The sequence below is a fragment of the Bos grunniens genome, chromosome 17, assembly GCF_055505025.1.
Source record: "Bos grunniens cultivar Pamir isolate PY7600 chromosome 17, Bosgru_T2T1.0, whole genome shotgun sequence".
Lineage (NCBI taxonomy): Eukaryota > Metazoa > Chordata > Mammalia > Artiodactyla > Bovidae > Bos > Bos grunniens.
Window position 1 is genome coordinate 71,348,238 of NC_141181.1, and position 16,763 is coordinate 71,365,000.

Sequence of the window (16,763 nt, forward strand, 5' to 3'; positions counted from 1 at the left end):
AAAGGGTCTCAGAGAGCCCAGCGCTGCTGCGGGCTCAGAGGCAGAGCTCGGGGCACGTCCACCATGGCCTGGACCCCTCTCCTGCTGCCCCTCCTCACTCTCTGCACAGGTGCGGCCCCCCAGCACTGCACCCCGGCCCTGGTCCCACAGCACTCAGGACTGAGCCTGCCTCAAACCCAGAGCTCAGCCCAGACACAAGCTCAGGGAGGGGCCCTTCTCACTTGGGGAAGGAGTCCTTCCTTCTCATCCCCTCTCCCTCCTCTCTTCCAGGCTCCGTGGTCTCCTATGAATTGACACAGTTGACTTCAGTGTCAGTGGCCTTGGGACAGACGGCCAAGATCACCTGCTCTGGGGAGCTGCTGGATGAACAATATACTCAGTGGTACCAGCAGAAGCCGGGCCAGGCCCCTAAGCTGGTCATTTATAAAGACAGTAAGCGGCGCTCAGGGATCCCTGACCAGTTCTCTGGCTCCAGCTCCGGCAAAACAGCCATCTTGACCATCAGCGGGGTCCGTGCCGAGGATGAAGCCGACTATTACTGTCTGTCGTGGGACAGTGGCAGTTACAATGTTCACAGTGACACAGACAGACAGGGAAGTGAGACACAAACCCTCCTGTCCTACTCACACTCTCCTCCAGCCCCGGGAGGACTGTGGACACAGCAGGGACAGGCCTGGCCTGGTTCCCCCGGAGCTGAGCCCCCAGGCGGCCCCTCCTCCCAGGCCTCCAGGTAGGCTCTGCACAGGGGCGTCCGCAGAGCATTATGGGCTGGCGGGACCATGGTGTTGATGTGGGGAAACTGACAATACAGACCCATCCATCTTATCATGGCCCCTGGAGCTCTCTCTGTAAAGGACTTGTCTAGGCCATCACCACCTCTCTGTGGCCCTCACGTCCTGACCTAATCCCCGAAACTGCCTTGTGAAGTCTGGGATTCTGATGGAAGACCCAGTGCTGTGGGCACCACTGAATCCCCCAGACCCCTAGTCGGCCCTGAGTGCCCTGCCCGCCGCCACTAGACCCGGTGCCAGCTACCTGCACACGCTGTTGTTTCTAGAATGCTGCCCCCTCACAACCACACCTCTCCTAGAGGATTCAGTTCATCAATCTTGTGGAGTCCTGCTCCACTAGAGATGACCTTGCAGGGCCTGCAGGGCCAGAGTCTCCCAGAGGACCCCAAAAACTCAGTCACAACCCAAGCAGGCCAGGGTCTCCTCCCCTGAGTGTGGCCTCCCGAACCCCCTCCTGACAGCCAGGCCCCAGCTGTCCTCCTCAGAGTCCACGTCCGGGGAAGCTGTGACTGCCCAGGGGAGACCACAGAGGAGGCCAGTCCCCAGGGGTCAGCTGGGCTCCCGTCCTGCCCTCTGACCCCCAGGTTAGGACCCAGCCCTCTGTCCCCAGGGATGCAGCCACCAGCTCTGAAAGTCTGACTCAGACCATGTGCTCATCCCGGCTCTGACCCTGGCCAGAAGACACCTTAGGGGACCCCTCGGAGACGAGCCCTGGGTCTCAGACAAGCTCTGTGTCCCCCCGGCAGCTCTGAGCGCCCCTGGGGCCGCTCCACTGCCGGGGTGCAGACGCCCCTCCAGCTGCTCAGTTCCAGGCAGGAAGCCCCACTCGGGCCTGGACCTGCAGATCCAGGTGGGGCCAGGCGAGGTCCGTCCTGAGTGGCGCCTCCACAGGGATTTCAGACAGACGCTCAGACACTGTGTCCAGGATCACTGCCCCCGACCACCAGCAGGGCCAGGCTGGGGTCAGGGGGGCTGACCACACAGCTCCAGGTCACGGCCACGAGGACTGGAGACACAGCTCTGTCTCCACCTGGCTCAGGCTCTCCCCTGCTTCGGGACACACCCGTGGGATTGGGCTGTGAGTCCAGACTCTGATGAACTCTGGCCTCTCTCTCACTGCACTCCCCTTCCTCCCTTTCCCCTCGGTGTCCTCCCCTCTGTCTCCCTGCCGCCCTCCCCCTGTTTCTCTGCTCTCCTCCTCCTCCTGCTTCTTCTTTCCTTTCTCTCCCTCTCTCTCCCTCATAAGATGTTTGGATTTCTCCCCATAGATTATATTTAATTTAAATTTTCCATTATATTTGTACTGTCAACTAAACACAGATGCACAGCTGGAGAGCTGCAAGTTAAGTTTTATTGGGGGCAAAATGAGGAGTGCAGCCTGGGAGGCGGCATCTCAGATGCTTCGAGAGGCACCTGGGGCAGTGGGGGAATGGGAGGCGGCATCTTAGATGCTTCGAGAGGTGCCTGGGGCGGTGGGGGGAGGTCAGTTATAAGGTCTTGGTGACGGGGGAGCTCAATACCATGAAGCACTCATTTTACAAAAGGCCATTTGTTAGTCATGAGGATCTGATGTCACCATGAAGGGAGTCAGTGCTTCTCTAGATATAACGAGATGCAAGGATGGAGATCATAATATCTGTTCCTGAGAAGAACTATACAAAAAGATCTTCATGACCCAGATAATCACAGTGGTGTGATCACTCACCAGAGCCAGACATCCAGGAAGATAAAGCCAGGGAGGCCTTAGGAAGCATCACTACAAACAAAGCTAATGAATGGAATTAGCTAAAGTGATAGAATTCCAGTTGAGCTATTTCAAATCCTAAAAGATGATGCTGTTAAAGTGATGCACTCAATACGCCAGCAAATTTGGAAAACTCAGCAGTGGCCACAGGCCTGGAACAGGTCAGTTTTCATTCCAATCCCAAAGAAAGGCAATGCCAAAGAATGCTCAAACTACCACACAATTGCACTCGTCTCACACACTAGTAAAGTAATGCTCAAAATTCTCCAAGCCAGGCTTCAGCAATATGTGAACCGTGAACTTCCAGATGTTCAAGCTGGGTTTAGAAAAGGCAGAGGAACCAGAGATCAAACTGCCAACATCCACTGGATCATCGAAAAGGCAAGAGAGTTCCAGAAATGCATCTACTTCTGCATTATTGACTATGCCAAAGCCTTTGACTGTGTGGATCACCACAAACTGTGGAAAATTCTTAAAGAGAAGGAAATACCAGATCACCTGACCTACCTCTTGAGAAATCTGTATGCATGTCAGGAAGGAACAGTTAGAACACGACATGGAACAACAGACTGGTTCCAAATAGGGAAAGGAGTACATCAAGGCTGTATATTGTCACCCTGCTTATTTAACTTCTGTGTAGAGTACATCGTGAAAAATGCTGGACTGGGTGAAGCAAAAGCTGGAATCAAGATTGCTGGGGAAAATATCAATAACCTCAGATATGCAGATGACATCACCCTTATGGAAGAAAGCGAAGAAGAACTAAACAGCCTCTTGATGAAAGTAAAAGAAGAGAGTGAAAAGTTGGCTTAAAGCTCAACATTCAGAAAATGAAGATCATGGCATCTGATCCCATCACTTCATGGCAAATAGATGGGGAAAAAATGGAAACAGTGACAAACTTTAATTTTGGGGGCTCCAAAATCACTGCAGATGGTGATTGCAGCCATGAATTTAAATGACGTTTGCTCTTTGGAAGAAAATTTAAGACCAACCTAGACAGCATATTAAAAAGCAGAGACATTAATTTGCCAACAAAGGTCCGTCTAGTCAAAGCTTTGGTTTTTCCAGTATTCACATATGGGTGTGAGAGCTGGACTATACAGAAAGCTGAGCGCCAAAGAATCAATGCTTTTGAACTGTGCTGTTGGAGAAGACTCTTGAGAGTCCCTTAAACTGCAAGGAGATCCAACCAGTCCATCCTAAAGGAAATCAGTCCTGAATATTCATTGGAAGGACTGATGCTGAAGCTGAAACTGCAATACTTTAGCTACCTGATGCGAAGAACTGACTCATTGAAAAAGACCCTGATACTGGGGAAGACTGAAGGCAGGAGGAGAAGGGGATGCCAGAGGATGAGATGGTTGGATGGCCTCACTGACTCTATGGACATGAGTTTGAGTAAACTCTGGGAGTTGGTGATGGACAGAGAGGCCTGACGTGCTGCAGTCCATGAGGTCGCAAAGAGTCGGACAAGTCTGAGGGACTGAACAGAACTAAAGAGAATAATTACACTCATGCTCAGGATAGCTCAGTTGGTAAAGAATCTGCCTGCAATGTAGGAGATTCGATTCCTGGGTCGGGAAGGTCCCCTGGAGAAGGGAAAGGCTACCCACTCCAGTATTCTGTCCTGGAGAATTCCATGGACTGTATAGTCTGTGGGGTCGCAAAGAGTAGGACAGAATTGAGCGACTAAACTGAACTGAAGACAGTAATTACAGTCATGCTGAGAAATCAGAGCTCTACTAGAGGCAGCACATGGGGTAGCCAGCAGGGGGCAGCAAAGCGCAGCCAGGAGCAGCAGGTCAGAGGCTGGGCTGCCCAAGGGGGGCTTCAGGGGAACCAGCCCTGCGGGTCCACAGGTGTCCAAGGAGCAGCACTTGGCAGGAAGTCAGGACTGGACAGGCCATGCCCTCAGGACACACAGAACACCCAGGGCAAGGGGCACCGTCCATGCCTCAGCCCATGGCCAGGATGCTGCCAGGCTGAGGGCACCTCTGGGACAGCCCAGGAGAGACCACAGGCTGGGGGGCTTGGGACAGTGGTCATATGGTCAGACACAGGGAAGGTGACAGTGACCTCAGTCCCTGAGGACAAGTCTGATGTGCAGACGTGAGAAGCCGAGGAGGAAGCTGGGGACAGACAGGGCTGATGGTGTGGTGACCCCGCCTCTCAGTGAGGGGCCCCTGGGGGTAAATTTGCATAAACCCAAACCCTCACTGCCCCTTCAAAGCTCTGAGAGGGAATAAAGGGGCTCGGAGAGCCCAGCGCTGCTGCGGGCTCAGAGGCAGAGCTTGGGGCGCGTTCACCATGGCCTGGACCCCTCTCCTGCTGCCCCTCCTCACTCTCTGCGCAGGTGCGGCCCCCCAGCCTCGGCCCCCAAGTGACCAGGGCTCAGGCTGGTCTTAAGCTCAGCACAGGGGCTGCTGCAGGGGTGGGGGCCGCAGGGAGAAGACCCTCTTCCCACACTCCCCTTCCTCTCCTCTCTTCTAGGTCACCTGGCTTCTTCTCAGCTGACTCAGCCGCCTGCGGTGTCCGTGTCCTTGGGACAGACAGCCAGCATCGCCTGCCAGGGAGACGACTTAGAATTGCTTAGTGCCCACTGGTACCAGCAGAAGCCGGGCCAGGCCCCTGTGCTGGTCATTTATGCAGATGACAACCTGGCCTCAGGGATCCCTGACCGGTTCTCTGGCTCCAAATCAGACACCACGGCCACCCTGACCATTCGCGGGGCCCAGGCCGAGGACGAGGCCGACTATTATTGTCAGTCAGCTGATATTGGTGATCCTCACAGTGACACAGACAGACGGGGAAGTGAGACACAAACCCTCCCGTCCTGCTCACGCTCTCCTCCAGCCCCGGGAGGACTGTGAACACCACAGGGACAAGCCTGGCCCGGTTCCCCCAGAGCTGAGCCTCCCAGGGCGGCCCCTTCTCCTGGCCCTTGGGCAGGCTCTGCACAGGGGGGTCAGGAATGGATTTAGGGCTCCCAGGACCAGGCTCCATGGTGTTTTCTTGACAGTGGTGTGAAATGTAGAACTCAGGTCTCATTTAAAGTCAGGCAAAGACATATGTCCAATGTGGTAGGTTTTTTTAATTTTATTTTTAAAAGAAAAGCTTGGCATTTTTTATTATGTGGGGTTTTAGTTGAATAAAAATACATTTGAATGGTTAGCAACAAATGGGAAGGTCTCAGGAGCGCTCCTCCACCATCAGGAGCTGGAAAGAAGTGGAAGCAAAGCAAGGAATTCGTGTGATGGCCAGAGGTCAGGGGCAGGGAGCTGCAAAGACTGCCGGCTGTTTGTGACTGGCCGTCTCCGGGTGCATTTCTTAGCAAGGAGGCATTACACTCATGTCTTGGTTTGCTAACTAATTCTTACTATTGTTTAGTTGCAAGGTCATGTCTGACTCTTTGCAACCCAGGGACTGCAGCCCGCCAGGCTCCTCTGTCCATGGGATTTCGCAGGCAAGAATACTGGAGGTGGTAGCCATTTTCTTCACCATGGGATCTTCCTGAGCCAGGAATGGAACCCGAGTCGCCTCCTGTGCATGGGGTCTGCTGCCTAACAGGCAGATATTTGACGTCTGAGCCAACAGGGAGGACAGACGGTAATTATACCAACCATTGAAAGAGGAATTACACACTAATCTTTATCAAAATCTTTCAAACAGTAGAGGAGAAAGGATACTCTCTAGTTTATTCCATAAAGTTGGAATTATGCTTATCAATAAAGACATTACAAGAAAAGAAAGTGAAGCCCCAAATGCCTTATAAATATACAAGAAAAAATCTTTTAAGATATTAGCCAACTTAATCAACAAAAAATGTATCAAAAGTCCAAGTAACATTCACCCCAGGAATGCAAGTGTGGTTTAGCCTAAGACAATCAGTCATGAGTATACCACGGAAACAAATTAAAGAGAAAAGACATTAAATCTCACAAATGGTGCAGAAAAAGATTTGGCAATATCGAACATCTTTTCATGACCAAAGGGAAAAAAAGAAACAAAACACCAGAAAATTCTGTGTAGAAAAATATATCTCAACCCAATGAAGGGCATTTATGAAAAACCCACAGCATACATCACACTCCATGAGAAAGACTGAAAGCTTTCCCCACTGCCATTGAACTCTGTCCTGGAATTCTAGTCACAGCGACAGAACAAGAGAAAGAAATAACGGCCGTCTAAACTGGTAGGAAGAAATCAAAGCGTCTCTATTCTCTGGGCGCATAATACAATATAGACAAATTTCTAAAGTCCACAAAAATTACTAGAGCTCATAATGAATCCAAAAATGCGTCAGGGCTCAAGATTCAGATGCAAAAATCATCTGGGTTTTGATGCACCAACAAACAATTCCATTAACAATAGTACCAAGGAATTAATTTAACTTAGAAGAGAAAAGACCTGTTTACAGAGAGTTATAAAACATTTGGTGATGAAATTAAATAAGAGTAAATCATATAGAAACACCGTTCGTGTTTTGGAGACCTAATGTCATAAACGTGGCAACACAGAGACGCCTCACGGGGAACCCTGAGCCTCCTTCTCCAAACAGGCCTGCTCATCATTTCACAGGTAACCTGAGACCCTAAAGCTTGACTCTGAGGCACTTTGAGGGCATGAAGAGAGCAGTAGTTCCTCCCATGGGACCGACAGTCAAGGCCCAGGGAATGACCACCTGGACAGATGACTTCCTGGCCTCATCAGCAGTCGGTGCAGAGTGGCCACCAGGGGGCAGCAGAGAGTCACTCAACACTGCACCTGGAGATGAGGCAACCTGGGCATCAGGTGCCCATGCAGGGGCTGGATACCCACACCTCACACCTGAGGACAGGGGCCGGCTTTCTGTGGTGTCGCCCTCTCAGGATGCACAGACTCCACCCTCTTCGCTTGCATTGACAGCCTCTGTCCTTCCTGGAGGACAAGCTCCACCTTCCCCATCTCTCCCCAGGGGGCTGGGGCCAACAGTGTTCTCTCTTGTCCGCTCCAGGAACACAGAGCCAAGAGATTTATTTGTCTTAATTAGAAAAACTATTTGTATTCCTGCATTTCCCCAGTAACTGAAGGCAACTTTAAAAAATGTATTTCCTGGACTTCCCCGGTGGTCCAGTGGCTAGACTCTGAGCTCCCAGTGCATGGGGCCTGGGTTCAATCCCTGCTCAGGAAACTACATCCCACAGGCTGCAAATGAGATCCTGCATGCCACCCGATGCAGGCAAAGAAACAAGTGTTTAGTATGCATGTATTTCACGTGAGGTGTTTCTATAATTTACAGCCAGTATTCTGTCTTACACTTAGTCATTCCTTTGAGCACATGATCGGTCGATGGCCCAGACCACACACAGGAATACTGAGGCCCAGCACCCACCGGCTGCCCAGAACCTCATGGCCAAGGGTGGACACTTACAGGACCTCAGGGGACCTTTAAGAACGCCCCGTGCTCTTGGCAGCGGAGCAGTGTTAAGCATGGCTCTGTCACTCGGGAGCTGTGTCTGGGCTGCGTGCATCACCTGTGGTGTGGGCCTGGTGAGGGTCACCGTCCAGGGGCCCTCGAGGGTCAGAAGAACCTTCCCTTAAAAGTTCTAGAGGTGGAGCTAGAACCAGACCCACATGTGAACTGCACCCAAAAACAGTGAAGGATGAGACACTTCAAAGTCCTGGGTGAAATTAAGGTCCTTCCCCTGAACCAGGATGGAGCAGAGGAAGGACTTGGCTTCCAGGAAACCCTGACGTCTCCACCGTGACTCTGGCCACGTTCATGGCAGGGCCCAGGATCCTTTGGTGCAAAGGACTCAGGTTTCCTGGAAAATACAGTCTCCACCTCTGAGCCCTCAGTGAGAAGGGCTTCTCTCCCAGGAGTGGGGCCAGGACCCAGATTGGGGTGGAGCTGTCCTCCCAGACCCTGAGACCAGCAGGTGCAGGAGCAGCCCCGGGCTGAGGGGAGTGTGAGGGACGTTCCCCCCACTCTCAACCGCTGTGGCCCTGGGCTGAGCCTCTCTGACCACGGCTGCAGGCAGCCCCCACCCCACCCCCCGACCCTGGCTCGGACTGATTTGTATCCCCAGCAGCAAGGGGATAAGACAGGCCTGGGAGGAGCCCTGCCCAGCCTGGGTTTGGCGAGCAGACTCAGGGCGCCTCCACCATGGCCTGGACCCCCTCCTCCTCGGCCTCCTGGCTCACTGCACAGGTGAGCCCCAGGGTCCACCCACCCCAGCCCAGAACTCGGGGACAGGCCTGGCCCTGACTCTGAGCTCAGTGGGATCTGCCCGTGAGGGCAGGAGGCTCCTGGGGCTGCTGCAGGGTGGGCAGCTGGAGGGGCTGAAATCCCCCTCTGTGCTCACTGCTAGGTCAGCCCTGAGGGCTGTGCCTGCCAGGGAAAGGGGGGTCTCCTTTACTCAGAGACTCCATCCACCAGGCACATGAGCCGGGGGTGCTGAGACTGAGGGGAGGGTGTCCCTGGGGGCCAGAGAATCTTTGGCACTTAATCTGCATCAGGCAGGGGGCTTCTGTTCCTAGGTTCTTCACGTCCAGCTACCTCTCCTTTCCTCTCCTGCAGGCCCTGTGTCCTCCTACGAGCTGACTCAGTCACCCCCGGCATCGATGTCCCCAGGACAGACGGCCAGGATCACGTGTGGGGGGCCCAGTGTTGGAGGTGAAAATGTTGAGTGGCACCAGCAGAAGCCAGGCCAGGCCCGTGCGCCGGTCATCTATGGTGACGATAACCGACCCACGGGGGTCCCTGACCAGTTCTCTGGCGCCAACTCAGGGAACATGGCCACCCTGACCATCAGCGGGGCCCGGGCCAAGGATGAGGCCGACTATTACTGTCAGCTGTGGGACAGCAGCAGTAACAATCCTCACAGTGACACAGGCAGACGGGAAGGGAGATGCAAACCCCCTGCCTGGCCCGCGCGGCCCAGCCTCCTCGGAGCAGCTGCAGGTCCCGCTGAGGCCCGGTGCCCTCTGTGCTCAGGGCCTCTGTTCATCTTGCTGAGCAGCGGCAAGTGGGCATTGGTTCCAAGTCCTGGGGGCATATCAGCACCCTTGAGCCAGAGGGTTAGGGGTTAGGGTTAGGGTTAGGGTTAGGCTGTCCTGAGTCCTAGGACAGCCGTGTCCCCTGTCCATGCTCAGCTTCTCTCAGGACTGGTGGGAAGATTCCAGAAACAGGCAGGAAACCGTCAGTCGCTGGTGGCCACTGAGTCAGGCAGCCATTCTGGTCAGCCTACCGGATGGTCCAGCACTGAGACCTGGGGCCTCCCTGGAGGGCAGGATGTGGGACTGCAGCCCGGCCCCCAAACCCTCGGAGAACCGCGCTCCCCAGGACGCCTGCCCCTTTGCAACCTGACATCCGAACATTTTCATCAGAACTTCTGCAAAATATTCACACCGCTCCTTTATGTACATTCCTCAGAAGCTAAAAGTTATCATGGCTTGCTAACCACTCTCCTTAAAAATTCTTCTATAATGTTCATCTTGCCTGCTCCTTAGACGTGTTTTCATTCCACATCTCTTACTACCTTTGGTCTGCTCGTGTATTTTCTTTTTTTTTTATTTTTTTATTGGAATATATTTGCGTTACAATGTTGAATTTGAATTGGTTTCTGTTGTACAACAATGTGAATTAGTTATACATGTCCTGAGGAGGGGCGGCTGCGTGGGTGCAGGAGGGCCGAGAGGAGCTACTCCACGTTCAAGGTCAGGAGGGGCGGCCGTGAGGAGATACCCCTCGTCCAAGGTAAGAGAAACCCAAGTAAGACGGTAGGTGTTGCGAGAGGGCATCAGAGGGCAGACACACTGAAACCATAATCACAGAAAACTAGTCAATCTGATCACACGGACCACAGCCTTGTCTAACTCAGTGAAACTAAGCCATGCCCATGGGGCCAACCAAGATGGGCGGGTCATGGTGAAGAGGTCTGATGGAATGTGGTCCACTGGAGAAGGGAATGGCAAACCACTTCAGTATTCTTGCCTTGAGAACCCCATGAACAGTATGAAAAGGCAAAATGATAGGATACTGAAAGAGGAACTCCCCAGGTCGGTAGGTGCCCAATATGCTACTGGAGATCAGTGGAGAAATAACTCCAGAAAGAATGAAGGGATGGAGCCAAAGCAAAAACAATACCCAGTTGTGGATGTGACTGGTGATAGAAGCAAGGTCCAATGATGTAAAGAGCAATATTGCATAGGAACCTGGAATGTCAGGTCCATGAATCAAGGCAAATTGGAAGTGGTCAAACAGGAGATGGCAAGAGTGAATGTCGACATTCTAGGAATCAGCAAACTAAAAGGGACTGGAATGGGTGAATTTAACTCAGATGACCATTATATCTACTACTGCGGGCAGGAATCCCTTAGAAGAAATGGAGTAGCCGTCATGGTCAACAAAAGAGTCCGAAATGCAGTATTTGGATGCAATCTCAAAAACGAAAGAATGATCCCTGTTCATTTCCAAGGCAAACCATTCAATATCACAGTAATCCAAGTCTATGCCCCAACCCGTAACACTGAAGAAGCTGAAGTTGAACGGTTCTATGAAGACCTACAAGACCTTTTAGAACTAACACCCAAAAAAGATGTCCCTTGCATTATAGGGGACTGGAATGCAAAAGTAGGAAGTCAAGAAACGCCTGGAGTAACAGGCAAATTTGGCCTTGGAGTACGGAATGAAGCAGGGCAAAGTCTAATAGAGTTTTGCCAAGAGAATGCACTGGTCATAGCAAACACCCTCTTCCAACAACACAAGAGAAGACTCTACACATGGGCATCACCAGATGGTCAACACCGAAATCAGATTGACTATATTCTTTGCAGCCAAAGATGAAGAAGCTCTATACAGTCAGCAAAAACAAGACCAGGATCTGACTATGGCTCAGATCATGAACTCCTTATTGCCAAATTCAGGCTTAAATGGAAGAAAGTGGGGAAAACCACTAGACCATTCAGGTATGACCTAAATCAAATCCCTTATGATTATACAGTGGAAGTGAGAAATAGATTTAAGGGACTAGATCTGATAGACAGAGTGCCTGATGAACTATGGACAGAGATTCATGACATTGTACAGGAGACAGAGATCAAGACCATCCCCATGGAAAAGAAATGCAAAAAAGCAAAATGGCTGTCTGAGGAGGCCTTACAAATAGCTGTGAAAAGAAGAGAAGCGAAAAGCAAAGGAGAAAAGGAAAGATATAAGCATCTGAATGTACAGTTCCAAAAAACAGCAAGGAGAGATAAGAAAGCCTTCCTTAGAGATCAATGCAAAGAAATAGAGGAAAACAACAGAATGGGAGACTAAAGATCTCTTCAAGAAAATTAGAGATATCAAGGGGACATTTCATGCAAAGATGGGCTCGATAAAAGATAGAAATGGTATGGACCTAACAGAAGCAGAAGATATTAAGAAGAGGTGGCAAGAATACACAGAAGAACTGTACAAAAAAGAGTTTCATGACCCAGATAATCACCATGGTGTGATTACTCACCTAGAGCCAGACATCCTGGAATGTGAAGTCAAGTGGGCCTTAGAAAGCATCACTATGAACAAAGCTAGTGGAGGTGATGGAATTCCAGTGGAGCGATTTCAAATCCTGAAAGATGATGCTGTGAAAGTGCTGCACTCAATATGCCAGCAAATTGGGAAAACTCAGCAGTGGCCATAGGACTGGAAAAGGTCAGTTTTCATTCCAATCCCAAAGAAAGGCAATGCCAAAGAATGCTCAAACTACTGCACAATTGCACTCATCCCACACGCTAGCAAAGTAATGCTCAAAATTCTCCAAGCCAGGCTTTCTCCAAGCCAGGCTTCAACAATATATGAACAATGAACTTCCAGATGTTCAAGCTGGTTTTAGAAAAGGCAGAGGAACTAGAGATCAAATTGCCAACATCTGCTGGACCATGGAAAAAGCAAGAGAGTTCCAGAAAAACATCTATTTCTACTTTATTGACTATGCCAAAGCCTTTGAGAGTGTGGATCACAATAAACTGGAAAATTCTGAAAGAGATGGGAATACCAGACCTCCTGACCTACCTCTTGAGAAACCTGTATGCAGGTCAGGAAGCAATACTTAGAACTGGACATGGAACAGACTGGTTCCAAATAGGAAAAGGAGTACGTCAAGGCTGTATATTGTCACCCTGCTTATTTAACTTACATGCGGGGTACATCATGAGAAACGCTGGGCTGGAAGAAGCGCAAGCTGGAATCAAGATTGCTGGGAGAAATATCAATAACCTCAGATATGCAGATGACACCACCCTTATGGCAGAAAGTGAAAGAGGAACTAAAAAGCCTCTTGATGAAAGTGAAAGAGGAGAGTGAAAAGTTGGCTTAAAGCTCAACATTCAGAAGATCATGGCATCTGGTCCCATCACTTCATGGGAAATAGATGGGGAAACAGTGGAAACAGTGTCAGACTTTATTTTTTTGGGCTCCAAAATCACTGCAGATGTTGACTGCAGCCATGAAATTAAAAGACGCTTACTCCTGGAAGGAAAGTTATAGCATGCTGCTGCTAAGTCACTTCAGTCGTGTCCAACTCTGTGCGACCCCATAGACGGCAGCCCACCAGGCTCCCCCATCCCTGGGATTCTCCAGGTAAGAACACTGGAGTGGGTTGCCATTTCCTTCTCCCATGCATGAAAGTGAAAACTGAAAGTGAAGTCACTCAGTCGTGTCCAACCCTCAGCAACCCCATGGGCTGCAGCCCACCAGGCTCCTCTGTCCATGGGATTTTCCAGGCAAGAGTACTGGAGTGGGGTGCCATTGCCTTCTCCAATAAGTTATAGCATACTGAAAAGCAAAGACATTACTTTGCCAACAAAGGTCCGTCTAGTCAAGGCTATGGTTTTTCCAGTGGTCATGTATGGATGTGAGAGTTGGACTGTGAAGAAAGCTGAGCGCTGAAGAATTGATGCTTTTGAACTGTGGTGTTGGAGAAGACTCTTGAGAGTCCCTTGGACTGCCAAGAGATCCAACCAGTCCATCCTAAAGGAGATCAGTCTTGGGTGTTCATTGGAAGGAGTGATGCTGAAGCTGAAACTCCAATACTTTGGCCACCTCATGCGAAGAGTTTACTTATTGAAAAAGACCCTGATGCTGGGAGGGATTGGGGGCAGGAGGAGAAGGGGACGACAGAGGATGAGATGGCTGGATGGCATCACCGACTCAATGGACATGAGTTTGAGTGAAGTCTGGGAGTTGGTGATGGACAGGGAGGCCTGGCGTGCTGCGATTCATGGGGTCACAAAGAGTCGGACACGACTGAGCAAGTGAACTGAACTGAACTGAACTGTCCTGAGGAGGGCATGGCAACTGACTCTAGTATTCTTGCCTTGAGAATCCCATGGACAGAGGAGCTTGACCCGCTACAGTCCATAGGGTCACAAAGAGCTGCACGCGACTGAAGCAACTTAGCAAAAGGCAAAGGCAATCTGTATATCCCCTCCCTCTGGAGCCTCCCTCCCACCTCTCCCCGTCCCACTCTCCTGGGCGTCACAGAGCACCACGCTGAGCTTCTGTGCTTTACAGCAGGCTCCCACCAGCTACCTGTTCATCCAAGGCGGTGCATATGCGTCAGGCCTCCTCTCCCACCCACCCCACCCTCCCCTTCCCCTCGGTGCCTCCAAACCTGCTCTGTTGACAATAGCCAAGACGTGGAGGCAGCCTCAGTGCCCACAGACAGAGAACGAGTAAAGAAGACGTGATGCACGGAGCAGCTTCAGCTGCTTGCAACAACTTCTGGCAACTTCTCTTGTCATTTTCCTTCTGTTATAAATATTCTCTAACTTTCCTCACTATGGCTTCTTAGGTACACCCATCATTTAACAGTGGACATTTCATGTCCAAATACATGAGATTGTTTTTTTAAGTATCTTTGCTATCAATTGCTCATTTTGATATCAACTTCTCATTTAAGTGTTTTCTTCTCTGCAATCACCCTCTGTGTTTTTTTCAGTCTTCTGATTTTATTGAGGGTTTCAACGGTGAACTCAAAGCTCTCTCTTGATAAATGTCACATTGCACTACAAAAATGTGTGGGTTATTTCCAAATACCTTCTGATATTGACTTCTAATGTATTTCCACAGTGATAAGAGAACAGGCTCTGTGTGATTTCAGTACCTTTAACCCATTAAACTTTTGGACCTTGTTTTGTGTCCCTGGATATGTTCCATTGTCTCCTAGTTCGTAGTCTATGGGAAATTGAATAGAATTTGGATTCTACTGTTGTGGGAAAATTGTATAAATCTCAATTATGTTGAATTGGTTCATAGTGCTTTTCAGGTCTGCACTATCCTTCTACTTCTCTGTATATTCATTCTATTAAGTTTTGAGAGCTCGATGTTGAAACTCCAACTAAAAGTCTTAATTTATCCACTTAAAAAAATAATTGTAACATATAGTGGAAGTAGATGTAAACTTGTTCTGTATTTTCCAAGTCTCCTCTAAGTGTGTTGCTATGCTTTCATCATTTAGAAAACGAAAAAGAAAGAGAAAAATTTAATATTTTTTTTAAAGATGTGGTACATACGTACAATGTAGTGTACTCACCCACTGAAAGGAACGAGACAGGGTCATTGGTAGAGATGCGGGTCGACCTAGATCCTGTCACCCAGAGTGAAGTAAGTCAGAAAGAAAAACAAATATCATGCATTAACGCATACGTGTGGAATCTAGAAAACTAGCACAGATGAACCTATTTCCAGGGCAGGAGTAGAGATGTAGATGTAGCAGATGGACTCAGGCTCGTGTATTTTCATACCCAAGAATCTCGTTCAGTATCCTGCCATACATCTCTGTCAGAACAATGTACATTCATTTAAAAATGTTCAGTGGCGCCGTGATTTTTCTCCTACCTTGAATTATTACCCTAACTATTAGTAGCAGAGTTTGACTCAAACAACATAAATGTATTGAAATCTTTTTTTTTTTTTACAGTTTATTTACTTATTTTTAATTTTTGGTTGCCCTGGGTCTTTGTTGCCGGGTGGGCTTTCTCTAACCGTGACCAGCGGGGCTACTCTCCGGCTTTTCACTGTGGAATCGTGTCTTGTCGTGGAGCACAGCCCCTAGGCACTCAGGCTCAGTGGTTGTAGCATGTGGGCTTTGCTGCTCTGTGGCAGGTGGGCCCTTCCCCGACCAGGGATCAGCTCCACACTGGCAGGCAGATGCTTATACACTGTACCACCAGGGACGTCCTGAAATCCTTATGAATAATTATCAACTAGTGTTGATTCATGGATCCATCAATTAGTATAATTTACTTTTACCTCTAGGGGCTTCCCCTGTGGCTCAGTTGATAAAGTATCTGCCCACAATGCGGGAGACCTGGGTTTGATCCCTGGGTTGGGAAGATCCCCTGGAGAAGGGAACAGCTACCCACTCCAGTGTTCTGGCCTGGAGGAGCCTGGTAGGCTACAGTCCACGGGGTCCCAAAGAGTCAGACACGACTGAGCGACTTCGCTTTCCTTCTTTCTTTCTTTCTTTGCCTCTAGAATGAAGTAGGTCCACAACAATGCTGTTCTTTCTGGCTTTCGTTTCTACAATAAACCTGGGGAAACTTCAGTTCCACAAACAGGAGTTTTGCAGTAGAGTGTCCCTCCCTGCTATGAGCTCCTTCCTGGTTAGGTGCCAGAAATGATTCGTGCTGGATGGTCAGAAATTGTTTCTCTGAACTATCTGTCAGCTGACAGCTTCAGTTCATACTCTTCTGATTTTGCAGATCACAAAGCACTGGACAGCCTCTGACCTCAAGAGGATTCGAGAGGGGCCCCTTTGATGCACCTCCGGACCGTCTGAGAGGAGGGTTCACTGTCCCATCCACTGGGGGAAACCCCTGCCAGCTGGCCCCACCCCAGAGGCAGCGTTTCAAGAAACCAGCTGCTGAGAGGCGTCACCCAGTCATTTTCTCCGTTTCAGGGGTAAACAAGAAAGCTTGAGCAGAGCTTCCTGCTTAAATCTTCACTTTAGAGGCCCCTTGTAGAAGACGTAGTTTTAAAGACTGAGGAAATTTTAAATATCTGTCATCTCAGTGCTTCCCAGGTGGCACAGTTGGTAAGGAACCCAACTGCCAGTGCAGACAAGACAAGAGACGTCGGTTCCATCCCTGGGTTGGGAAGATCCCTTGGAGGAGGAAATGGCAACCCACTCCAGTATTCTTGCCTGGAAAATCTCATGGACAGAAAAGCTTGGCGGGCTACAGTTAGCGGGGTCGCAAGG

At 50.0% G+C, this 16,763-nt stretch overlaps 1 protein-coding gene across 27 annotated transcripts in view; it reads left to right on the plus strand.

Moving 5' to 3' along the window:
• The window catches only part of LOC147355818 (immunoglobulin lambda-1 light chain-like), a 340,682-nt gene that overhangs the window by 292,821 nt on the left and 31,098 nt on the right, over window positions 1-16,763 (plus strand). For 2 of the 27 annotated variants that reach the window (XM_086348962.1, XM_086348976.1), the window contains exons 1-2: window positions 36-109; window positions 271-568. The exons of 21 other annotated variants lie outside the window; for them this stretch is intronic. In XM_086348962.1, the coding sequence (XP_086205088.1) occupies window positions 64-109; window positions 271-568 (344 nt within the window). In that variant the 5' untranslated portion in view covers window positions 36-63. Of the gene's footprint in view, window positions 1-35; window positions 110-270; window positions 569-4,784; window positions 4,892-5,028; window positions 5,324-16,763 lie in introns of those variants that run through there. 4 more of the 27 variants (XM_086348963.1, XM_086348977.1, XM_086348964.1 and 1 more) reach the window with 2 other exon arrangements.